Here is a 12755-nt window from a genome sequence, read left to right on the forward strand (position 1 = left end):
AAAAAAAAAAAAAAAGATGCAACATGTCTATAATCCCAGCACTTTGGGAAGCTGAGGCAAGAGGACTGTCTGAAACCACAGATTCAAGATCAGCCTGGACAAGTTAGTGAGACTTCGTCTCTACAATTAAAAAAAACAAAAATCAGCTGGGCATGGTGGTACGTGCCTTAGTTCCAGCTACTTGGAAGGCTGAGGTGGAAGAATTGCCTGAGCCCAGCAGGTTGAGGCTGCGGTGGCCACGAGCATGCCACTGCACTCCAGCCTGGGCAACAGAGTGAGACTCTGACTCAAGAAAAAAAGAAGAAGAAGGAAAAAAAGATGCTGCAACAATTCAAACAAGAGATGATAGTGGCTTCAACTAGGGTGGTGGAAATTGAAGTAGTAAAAAAAGGTCAGATTCAGGATGTATTCTGAAAGTGGAAGTGAAAGGATGTGCTGACATGAGATGTGACGTGTATTTAAAATAAAAAAAAATTTTAAAAAAGAGATGTGAGGTGTGAAAAATAAGCATACCAAATCCTTGAACTGGTAACTCTAAGTATGAAATGTCATTACTGAGCTAGAGAAGACTGCAGAATGAGGTTTTCAAAAGAATATTAGATACTTAGTTTTAGGTATATGAAGTTATTTGAATGGAGAACTCACAAGAATTCTTAATATTCAGGAATATATTAATATATTAAACTGCCTTATAATAATTGAAAAACAGTCCATTTAAACCGTAGTAGTTTTAAAAAGTAAGTACATTTGCCAAACTGGCCAAACAAAATCCTCTGGCTACACGGGACAGAGAATAAACATAAAAATAGCAATTCAAAGGATTAAGAATGTAGAATCTTCCTTTAGACAGAAAATATTTCATATATTTTAATATTTAAAGAATTATCCTAAAGAAAATCGTTAATAAAGCAATTAAAGCAAGGACTTCAAGGAGGTATGAGTATTGCTGCTGCTGTGGTCCTACAGAACCCTATTCCCCACCCAGCTGACACACCCTGTACCACTGCCAGCCTGGCCACTGGACGTGCTTATATCCTGTGACCCATGCTACTTACTGCACTGATGCTCACACCTCAACTGCATACCCTGCTGCACAAATAGACTGCCTAATGCTCTTGGCACAGTGCAGCAGCCACAGCTATGACAAGGTCTTCTTTCCTCTGTGCCCTGAATGATACCACTGCCTACCTGCCCAAACATGGCTGAGGGAGCTGGTAGGCGGCCAGTGGCCATTTCTAACAGAGGCAACTGAAATTTTCCTATCAAAAAATGTGAAAAATGTGAACGATAATCCTATAACTCAATGAAATAGCAAGAGTTGAAAACTTTGTCTCTCTCTTTAATTTACACAAATTTTGTCCAGAAAGTATATTAAAAGGAAGGAATAAACGGGTATCATATTATTAACTGCTGTTGGGCTCTCCAGCTTTTTTTTTTTTTTTTTTGAAAGCAGCATTTATTGAGAGGACAGGAAAGTTCCCATAGTGGGAGGGGACCCGAAGGCGTTTCCTTGGGCTCTCCAGCTTTTACCAGGAAATGAACTATGTATTTGGAAGACCCAGACTTTTTTTTAGAAAATTATTTAGCCACTGATGGGAAAAAGGCTGAAGAAATCATGTCAAATGAAGGTAAGAAATGGCAGACTAGTGATGCAAAACTAATGTCTTTATTAAAATTCTGGTAAAAAAATGCTAGAATGTGACAGCTGGAAAAGACATCAGTGAACATTGTCATTTTGAGCAACTTAAGAAAAATAGATATGGAAGACAAAGAATTAGAGAACAATATAAAGATTTTTTACTATTTCTAAGAAAAATTCCAGAATAAATGGGAAACAGTATCTAGAAAATAGACTTCTTGAGCTGAAGAAAAACCCAAAACTTCAGAGGGAAAGGAGCTACCATGATAAGAGCAAAAGTAACAGAAAGTGTGAATAACTAGATGTGAACTAGTTAAATTGTAAATCCTTTAAAAATAAAGGATATCACAGAATTTTCAGGATGAAAAAGATAAATTTCCACAACGTCAGGTTTTTTATGAGTGTCACAGAGTAACAGGATATGATGGGGTAGTGTTTGTAATACATTGAGGGGTAAAGTCTATTTATGACTCAAAATTCTGAATTAAGTCACGCATGAAAGCAACAGAAATAATTCTCACTTATTAGCGCCTCCGAAAAATTCTATTCTCTCTTTAAAAAAATTACTGAGAGACAATACTATAGATTTAATCAAAATAAAATCTTTTTTTTGTTTTTGTTTTATTTTTTGAGTTGGAGTCTCGCTCTGTCGCCCAGACTGGAGTGCAGTGGCCTCTCCTGGTCACCGCAGCCTCGACCTGCTGGGCTCCAGCGATCCTTCTGCCTCAGCCTTCCAAGTAGCTGGAATTACAGGCATGCACTACCACGCCCGGCTGATTTTTTGATTTATTGTAGAGATGAGGTCTCGCTGCCCAGGTGGGTCTTGATGTTTTTGGTTTTTTTTTTTTTTGAGTCAGAGTCCTCTTTTGTCTTTCGCTAAGGCTGGATGGAGTGCAATGGCATGCTCATGGCCATCAAAGCCTTGATCTGCTGGGCTCAGGTGATCCTTCTGCCTCAGTCTTCAAGTAGCTGGAACTACACACGTGTGCCACTACGCCTGGCTAATTTATTTATTATAGAGACAAAAAGTCTTACCAAGTTGCCCAAGCTGGTCTTGAACCCGTGGGCTCAGGCAATCCTCTTGCCTCAGACTCCCAAAGTGCTGAATTACAGCACCCAGCTAAAATAAAATCTTTTAAAGTGAAGTACATGGTATAGAAGTCCTGATGATGAGTACAAAAATTAATTAAATGTAGAAAGCAAGCCTGAATTATTATTGTAAATATGCCTGGAAAACACTGCAAAAGTTAATTCAAATTTTTATCTATTTCATAAAAAAATTTTGAGTAAAAACAATTTGGTTCAACCAAATAAACAATTAATAAAGGGCATTTATTTTCACTGGAAAAACAAAAACAAAAATAAATATTCCTAAACAACTTGCTATTCCATGCAGCAATGAAACGAATGGGTAAACAAACAGACAAACAAAATTAACTGTTTAGTCAGTACTAAAGTATGCAGCAAAGTATTTAGGTTCTCCTTCGTGCTCATCCTACTAAGAAAAGTAAATACTCTGAATCTGTCAAAAAATTCCTGCACTGATAAAAGGACGTCAGCAAATCTCAGAGTATAAAATAAATGTGCAAAAGACAGTTGCATTCCTGTATACCAACAATAAACAAACAAAAACCCAAGTAAAAAGCAAAATCCCATTAACAATAACCACACACACAAAAATGAAATACCTTGGCGTCTTCCTAACCAGAGAAGTGAAAAGAACTTTACAACGAAAACTACAAAACACTGCTTAAAGAAATCAAAGATGACACAAACAAATGGAAAAATATTCATGCTCATGAATTGGACGAATCAACATTGTTAAGATGCCCATCCCACCCAAGGCAATCTACAGATTTAACGTAATGCCCATTAAATTATCAGTAGCATTCTTCTCCACACCTGGAAACGACAATACAGGAAACATAAATGACCACAAACAGCCAAAACAATCCTCAGCAGAAAAAAAAAAAAGCGGGAGGTATCACACTCCTAGACTTTAAACTTTATTATAAAGCAACAATACTCAAAACAGCCTGGTATTGGTACAAGAACAGGCTAATAGACCAATGGAACAGGATAGAAATTCCAGAAGCAAAGCCTCAATTTCTCAAGCTCATCTTTGACGAAGCCTCCACCACCAACCACTGGGGAGAGGATAGCCTATTCACAACATTTAGTGTATTGTAGGAAAGTTTCAATTGCTTTCCATAAAGAATTAAAAGGAGAAAAAAGTTTTCTTAGAGATTACTTACGCTTTACAAATGATGGAGTGCTGAACTTCAAACTCCAAGTTAGTAATAACAGGGCAAGTATATACTCTGGTAGCTGAAATATCTGGTGAGTTTTCTTCTCCAGGAACAGGCTCAGTCTTCCAAGTTTTATTTAATTTTTCCATATCTTCCTTCAGCTGATCTAAGCACTGACTTAAAAACTCATGAGCATCCTAAGAAGACAATAATATCCTTAATCTGATCAAAACATTTCTTGTCACAATAATAGCTTATTAAGATTGTGATTTATGTAACTAAAACACTTAGAAGTCAATGACATACGTAAAGAATGGGTAAGGTTTACTATTATTATTATTATTATTATTATTACTATTGAGTTAGAGTCTCACTCTGTCACCCAGGGTGGAGTGCAGTGGAATAATCATGGCTCATCCCAACCTTGACCTCCTGGGCTTGGGTGATCCTTCCGCCTCAGTCTCCTGAGTAGATGGGACTACAGACATGCACCACCATACCCAGCTAATGTTTTGATTTTTTTTGTAGAGACACGGTCTCGCCATGCTGCCCAGACTGGTGTTGAACTCCTGGACTCAAGCAATCCTCCCACCTCAGTCTCCAAAGTGCTGGGATTATAGGCGTGAGTCACTATGCCTGGTCCAGGTTTATTGCAATAAGAATTTGAGGGTGCATATTTTGTGAATAAAAATAAATGACAGGTATTATGTTCTTAAATATTAGTTGTATTAGCGTAAATGACTCCTTGTTTTGCTTTAAAAAAAATACTTTTTCTAAAATAGGCTTTGTAGTTAACAGAACCCAAGTTCCTACACAGGCAAACCACATCTACATACTAAAATGATACAATACACAGAAGAATTACACTGAACCTTACCATAACTCCTCAGGTTTTTCAGCTTACAATAACACACATACACAAATCCCATTTTAAAATAAAAACCAGGCAACATACTAAAGTCATTTCTAGTTACCCATCTCTAAAATATTTTAAAAATTAGTACTCACATTCTGCATATAACCAGAGAATCTCTCTGCTGTAGCTGAAATGGCATTTTTAACCTTCTTGAGTAAATCTTTTTTGGTCTCTGAATTACAGACATCTTTTTTAACAAGCAAGTGTGCAAATCGTCTGGTAAAACAAAAGGACGAGGTTAGCCTGTTTTACAAAACATTAAATGGCAATGTATTTTAAAGGTCAATTACTAATAATGGCACATACAATTGTAAGTGTCTGAAATCCAATTATTCTATAATTACTGAGGTAAAAGGCTACTCAGTAAGCACATAACAATTACCTGATAAGTGCATTAAGCGGAATTTTCTTCCATGGGATACCTTGCTTAAGCAAGTCGTTTGCAAATGACTGGATTGAAAATAGAGATTGTAAAATAGCATTCATATAGCAGGTATTTCCTAAATTGGAGAAGCTGAAAATGAAAGAAATAGTGCTTTAGAAGGCAACAGTAATTCCTGAAGTATGTCGAGTATAATAGGGGTTCTCCACTTTAGCATCTATCAGAATCACCTGGACCCCAACCCCAGAGTTTCTGATTCAGTAGGGCTGGACAGAGAGGGCACAAAAATATGCATTTCTAACAAGTTACCATATGATGATGATGTTGCTGGTCTGGAGACTATACTTTAAGAACCACTGCATTACAACATTTTAACAACTTAGTTTGATTTGGTGGAAAAGTACACATTTTCAAATGAATGCTAAGCATGACTGGGGAATTCCCAAAGCATCATTCATTGTTACCTATAATTTTAATTTTTTGAGATATAACCTACTTATTTCTCTGAAGTTTATGCTCATAAAAGGAACTACTGGGTCAAAGAATATATGTGTTAAGCTTTAATAGGTACTGCCAAACATATTTGCAAAGCACATTTTTTTTTTTGCTTGTTTGTTTTTTGGTTTTTTTTTTTGAGTTGGAGTCTCACTCTGTCGCCCAGACTGGAGTGCAGTGGCCGCTCCCGGCCATGGCAGCCTCGCCTGCTGGGCTCCGGCGATCCTTCCGCCTCAGCCTTCCAAGTAGCTGGAACTACAGGCGTGCGCTACCACGCCCAGCTAATTTTTGATTTATTGTAGAGATGAGGTCTTGCCAAGTTGCCAGGCGGGTCTCGAACCCGCAGGCTCAGGCAATCCACTCACCTCAGCCTCCCAAAGGCACGGGATTACATGCTGAGCCACTGAGCCTGGTGCAAAGCACATATTTTTAAAAACTTTTTTTTTTTTTTTTGAGTTAGAGTGCAGTGGCCGCTCCTGGCCACCGTAGCCTCGACCTGCTGGGCTCCGGTGATCCTTCCGCCTTAACCTTCCAAGTAGCTGGAACTACAGGTGTGCGCTACCATGCCTGGCTAATTTTTTGATTTATTGTAGAGATGAGGTCTCACCAAGTTGCCCAGGCAGGTCTCGAACCCGTGGGCTCAGGCAATCCACTCACCTCGGCCTCCCAAAGCACAAGATTACAGGTTGAGCCACCAAGCCCGGCTCACAATATTCTTATCTAATATATGTCCCTTCATTTAATTTTGTCAGTTGACACAGATATTTTTTTCCCCCAAAAGTACAAGATTCAGTCCAGGATCACATAATGTTTACAAATCTCTTAAAAAAAAATCTTTCTTTCTTCTTTTTTTTTTTAACAGATGGGGTCTCACTATATATCCCAGGCTGGTCTCAAATTCCTGGGTTCAAGCAATCCTCCCACCTTGGCCTCCCAAAGTACTGGGATTACATCATGAATCACCACTCTCAGATTCTCCTTAGTTTCCTTTAGTCTGGATTAATTCCTCGGCTTCCTCTTTTATGACACTGACATTTTTGAAGTATGCAGTCCTCCCACCCCTGGTTTTTGATGGAATGGTCTTCATATTGGATTTACTATTTCCTCATGATAAGATTCAGCTCAGGCTGAAAGAGTATATAGTGATACTGTGTCCTTTGAAAGGCATCACATCCAGAAATACGTGATATTCCTATACAGGGGTGATGTCAATTTTGAGTACTGGGAGAAATATTGCTTCTAAACGGAGGAAATAGCAGGGTCTGGAATGAACCTCTTACCATAAACAATGAGAATACTGGACAAAATATAGAAAATAACTATTTTCAGATGCTGGACAACAGGCCACATCAAACTGTGATCCGTAAAAGAAAGAAAATAAATGATGCGAGCCCTACCATTGCCCAAGTTTCCTGTCTGGAGGCAATTTATGAACTGCAGTGAACATAGCCCAGAAAACATGCTGAATTGAGCTAAGAGAAACTTGAGAGGAAGAAGCTGTACAAAGGAAGAGCTCCAAAATCTGCACAGAAATATGCTTGAATATTTGGCTGAATACTAACCTGTTCAAGCATAAGATGAAATCCAGTTCTTGCCACCAATCAAGAAGAACTTCAAGGAAAAGAATGTTTACTGGGGAATTATTAGTCAAACAATTCCCAGAGTTCATGCAAGGCCTAAAATTGTTTGAATTTCCACCAGTCAGAGTGGAGAGACCTAGATGAATTCATGAAGTAGTAAGAGACCCCAAAAGGCCATGCTTTAGGAAAGGAAGCAAATTAGCCTTAGAGTAATAATACTCTAGATTCAACCCAAAAGAGCTTAAATACATCACATGTTGAGATAGGAAAATAAAGAGCTTAAACACAAATCTCAAAACAAATCCACGGCAGACAAAGATGTTCAAACAACTATTAAAAATGTTTCATATATTCAAGAATGCAAAGGAAAGTATGAACATAACAAGGAGAGAACTGAAAGCTATAAAAGAATACCAAAATTAAACTTCTAGAGATGAAAAACAATATTTAAAATGAAAATTTCACTGGATGGGAATAATGGTATATTAGATGTTGCAGAAGGAAATATTACTGAACTTGTAAACACAGCAACAGAATAGCTCACCACTGACCTGAAGGACAATATCAAATGCCCTATCATATATAATTGGAATCCAGAGGAGGGAAGGATAAAAAGAAAATGTGAAAAATCAATACCTAAAAGCATTCAAAATCTGATAAAAACTAGAGGTCCACAAATCCAAGAAACTCAACAAATCCCAAGTCAGATAAACACAAATAAAAATAAAGCAAATCATAATAAAATTGCTGTAAATCAGCAATAAAGAGAAAATCTTTTTAAAAAAGCAGTCAAAGAAAAATTGCCTCAGAGTTTTCAGGCAAAAAAATGAAACAGTTTGCAAGGGCAGAAGAATCAGATTGGTACAAGTCTTTGAAAGGCAAATACAACGCAAGGTAATGCTACAGCAACATATTAAGAAGCCTGAGGAAAGAAAGCATGACCCAAGGATTTTATATCCAGTCAAATTATCATTCAAGTAGCCAAGCTAGAGAAAAAGTTTTCAATGTGCAAGAAAGAACTAAGGAAACAAAGTACATAATTGTAGAGCTAAGACTAAAACAAGACTAAGACCAAGGTTTCTACCCGAAACTATGTAAACTAGAAGACAATGGAAAGATATCTTTAAAATACTGAAAGAAACACACAATCAAGCTAGACTGCTATACAAGCTAAATTTCTATATCCAGTGGGAATATCTTTCAAAATTAAAAGCAAAAGACTTTTTCTGACCAAATCTGAGAATATTTGTTGCTAAGAGATACACACTATTAGAAATGTTAAAGGATGTTCTTCACATAGAAGGAAAATAACCAGACGGAAACTCAAATCTACACAAAGGAATGAAGAGTACTTAAAATGGTAAATATGTGGGGAAATAGAAAATACATTTCTCTTTCATCTTTTAATTTATTTAAATACTGCTTGACTGCTTAAAGTAAAAGCAGCCAGCTTACACCTATAATCCCAGCACTTTGGGAGGTAGAGGCCAGAGGACTGCCTGAGCCCAGGGGTTCAGCCTAGGCAATTTGGCGAGACCTTGTTTCCACAATAAATCGAAAAAATAGCCAGATGTAGTGGCATGTGCCTGCAGTTCCAGCTAACTGGAAGGCTGAGGCAAAAGGACTGCCTGAGCCCAGCAGGCTGAGGCTGCAGAAGCCATGAACATGCCACTGTACTCCAGCCTGCGTGACAGAGTGAGACTCTGACTCAAAAATAAACAAACAAATACATAAAGTGCAAGCAACGATACTGAATAATACACTTTAAGTAGGTAACTACATGGTGTGTGAATAATATTTCAACAAGGCTGCTAAAAACCATAAAAATGTATTGTAGACTTTATAGCATACACGGAAATAAAATGCACCTCATCAACAAGAGCACATGCATAATGAACATTTGTATACCTAATCCTGAATTGTACCCCACATCTTTAAAAAAAAAGAAGTAAAATGTATGATAACAACAAAAAAGATGTAAAGGGGAGGGGAAGGCATGTCAATATGGAGATTAAATGAACACAAAGGAAAGAAAATAGAAAAAAGAAACAAAGGACAGATAGAAGAAATAGAAAACAAATAGCAAGATAATAGATTTAATTGCAGTCTTGTCCGTAATTGTAAAAAACACAAATGGTTTAAATACTTCAACTATCAATTTAGACTAGATGCTCTAATAATAAAAATCTGGAGTGACTTAATATAAAACACAGTAGACTTAAAAAAAAAAACATTATCAGGGATGAAAAGGGGCAGTTCATAACAGAGGTCAACCCATTAAGAAGATTTATAACCCTAAATATATATGCACCAATACCAAAGCTATAACATACATAAAGTAAATTGACAGAACTGGAAGAGAAATGTATAAATTTCTGCCCTAATATACATGTTTCTGGCCTGAGAGTTTCTATATTGGGTATTAGGACTGCAGTCCCTGCTTTCTAATTATTTCTATTAACCAGTTAAATATCTCTCTTTCCCTTTATTATAAAACTTTTTGAATTATTATTCTAGGTTTATCTCTAGTACGCACCTAGAGTTGAATTTTGCTTTATGAGAAACCCTGAAAACATTTGTCTTTTAGTAGATTAGTTCAGCCCATGTACATTTATTGATGTAACCTGTAAGTTTGGTCTTAACTGTCATGCTATGTTATAATTTTTATTTCTCTATCTGGTATATCTTTTAGAGATATTTCTTTTAGTCTTAAGAAGGCCTGTAATTTTTGTTTTAATAGTTACATTTGTATTTAGATATACTGCTATTCATTGTTTTCCTTCAACTTTTTTATCATCTGGTCTGTTCATTTTAAATGGCATCCTTTGATGCACACCTAGTATTTATGAAAGTCAACTACATTATTCTACTTTCTCCTGTCTTCTCCCATTTTCTTACAGCTGTAATCTTACTACTTTATTAGAAGACATAATGTTTATATACCATTCTTCTATATATATTTCTACCATTGTCTGCCTTAGCTCTATAATTGAACATATGAAATGTTCACCATCATTTAGAGTCTATCATACTCAGTGATCTATCACAGAAACAAAGAATTGAATACCTCATATTCTTGTTCATAAGTGGATCCTGAACGTTTATCAAAATACTACAAGAGAGAACAGCAGTAGTGAGAAACACTGCCAGGGAAGGGGGGAGAGAACATATATAACATCACTTAGGGTACCTCAACCAGGGTAAGTAAGGACCAGTGGGAGGCCCAAATTTCACTTGCAGGTAGACCACTTATGTACCTAATCCTGGCTTGTTCCCCACATCTTTAAAAACAAAACCAAAAACATAACAGCGAAAAAAAAGAAATGTTCACCATCTACCCTTTGTCACTGCTACTCCAGTCACTCTTGTATGGATGAAGCTTTGCAGAGTCCTCAGAAATGTATACAGTATTCTGAGTTCTTACACTTCCATACTTTTTTCTCTGGTCTGTATATTTGGCATACCATTTTTTGTTTTTCTCTGGTCTGTATATTTGGCATAACATTTTTGTTTTATTCTTTCTTTCATCAAGCTTCTTGAAAATGATTTTGTTATCCTGCTTTGCATAATGGTTTTGAGAAGCCAGTCTATTTCTCTTGCCCTTGTAAATGATTTCATTTTTTGGATCAAGGAACTGACGATTTTTTATCTTTAAAGTCTAATACTTACATGAAGTCTTGACCATTCTAGGTTAGTTTTCTAAGTACCTGGTAAGTTCTTTCAATATATAGATTCAAGACTTATTTCTGAGAATTTTTTTGGATTATAGTTTTCAACACTAATTGTCTCAATGTTCTGATGTTTTTCAGGGACTCTAATTACATGTAATACAGGAATTCTTTGCCTTTTTTCCAGTTCAACTACTTTCTCTCAGTTTTTTACATTTCTCATTTTTTTCATGGTTGTTTTTCTGCTTTCGTTCAAAGCCTGTCATAAATTTACACTTGAAGTTGGGCTCGGTGGCTCAGCCCGTAATCCCGCGATTTGGGAGGCTGAGGTGAGTGGATTTGCCTGAGCCCATGGGTTCGAGACCCGCATGGCAACTTGGCGAGACCTCATCTCTACAAGAAATCAAAAATTAGCTGGGTGTGGTAGCACGTGCCTGTAGTTCCGGCTACTTGGAAGGCTGAGGCAGAAGGCTCGCTAGAGCCCAGCAGGTCGAGGCTGTAGTGGCCAGGAGCGTGCCACTACACCCCCCAGTCTGGGTGACAGAGTGAGATTCCAACTCAAAAAAAAAAAAAAAAAATTTTTTTTTCACTTGAATTTCTTTTCCCTTGGACACCTTTAATTTACACTTCAGTTTTGATATGTTGTCTTTCTTCTTTTCCATCTTTTCTAATTCAAGTATTTGTCATTTCATTTTTTTCTTGCTTGTCTATTTTGATTTTTAGTTTGAATTCTTGATTCATGGTGCTTTTTCCATATTGCCATATGTTTTAGGATAGTTAATTCTATTTTGTATCTACATCATGGTTGGTTCTGGAGGGTAGAATTTTCATTGGCTAAAATGTTTTGATTCATGTTTGCTTTTTTCTTATAGTCGTTTTTGTATAGAAATGTACTACTTCTTTATATTCCTATTCATTTTGAGGATAGGGCCTAATTGAAGCACTTCCCTTTTTGCTACCCTCTTCTGTTAGTTTGGTAAAGTCATTTCATTAATGGATGATGGCAGTGGCAAAGGAGGGAGAGAAAGAAGGATTGGCATATCTTGTTTCCTTTTCATTTTGGCACAATCCTTAATTTTCTTCTTTTGTTTCTAAATCCATAACCAGACTTGGTTGATTCTTCCCTACAAGTAATGATTCTTTGAAGTTGTTACTTCTGGTACCACTCACTTTTAAGCCCATTTCCTATTCAGTATTTTGGGACTCAGTATTTGGATTTTCTCTTTCTGGGAGTGATTTTTTTCAGTGCTTCATTTAAGTCTTCCACTCCTACATTTTTTTTTTTTCATGAAGTCTCTTAAGTTTTCTGTCCCTGAGTTAAGTAGGCTTAAGCAGTCACTGTATTTTGTCTCCTAATAATGCTGAAGCATAGGCTACATGTGCTTTTCTTCGTACTCCTCATTAATTTTATGTGTTTTGGAGGATCTGTCAGGAACATCAGAATACCAGGTAGCCTCCATTATCCTCTAGACCTGGTAGTTTTCTATTCAGTTTTTTTTTTAAGGAGTCTTTGGTCCTGAGTACTTACACTACTTGAAATAATATAATTCCTGAAGAAGTCTGAAAAAAGGAAAGACGTATTTCTAGAGATGGGTACAGGCATTATACAGAAATGAAAGAAACATGGGAGGAGCCTGGAGCACCAAGAGTGGGCAACTCACAAGGCTGTCAAGAGTCTGAAGGGGGTGAATGACAGAGATGAGAAGTAAAATATAAAATACACAAAAGTAAGAAATAAGAAAATGAAACAAGATCAAGGTAGACAGAGACAAGACTCAAATGAAGAATGGTCACAAAATGGGATCAAAAAATTAGCTGGGTGTAGT

The 12755-nt window shown here is 36.8% G+C and overlaps 1 protein-coding gene across 1 annotated transcript in view; it reads right to left on the reverse strand.

Annotated features, from left to right (window-relative positions):
* The window catches only part of USP37 (ubiquitin specific peptidase 37), a 111030-nt gene that overhangs the window by 37060 nt on the left and 61215 nt on the right, over positions 1-12755 (reverse strand). Inside the window, exons 11-13 of the mRNA XM_008058847.1 lie at positions 5187-5318; positions 4897-5020; positions 3895-4085 (exon numbers count right to left, since the gene is read on the reverse strand). Coding sequence (XP_008057038.1) covers positions 3895-4085; positions 4897-5020; positions 5187-5318 — 447 coding nt within the window. The remainder of the gene's footprint in view (positions 1-3894; positions 4086-4896; positions 5021-5186; positions 5319-12755) is intronic.

The sequence above is a fragment of the Carlito syrichta genome, unplaced genomic scaffold (assembly GCF_000164805.1).
Source record: "Carlito syrichta isolate Samal-C Ts95f unplaced genomic scaffold, Tarsius_syrichta-2.0.1 Scaffold303646, whole genome shotgun sequence".
Classification (NCBI taxonomy): Eukaryota; Metazoa; Chordata; class Mammalia; order Primates; family Tarsiidae; genus Carlito; species Carlito syrichta.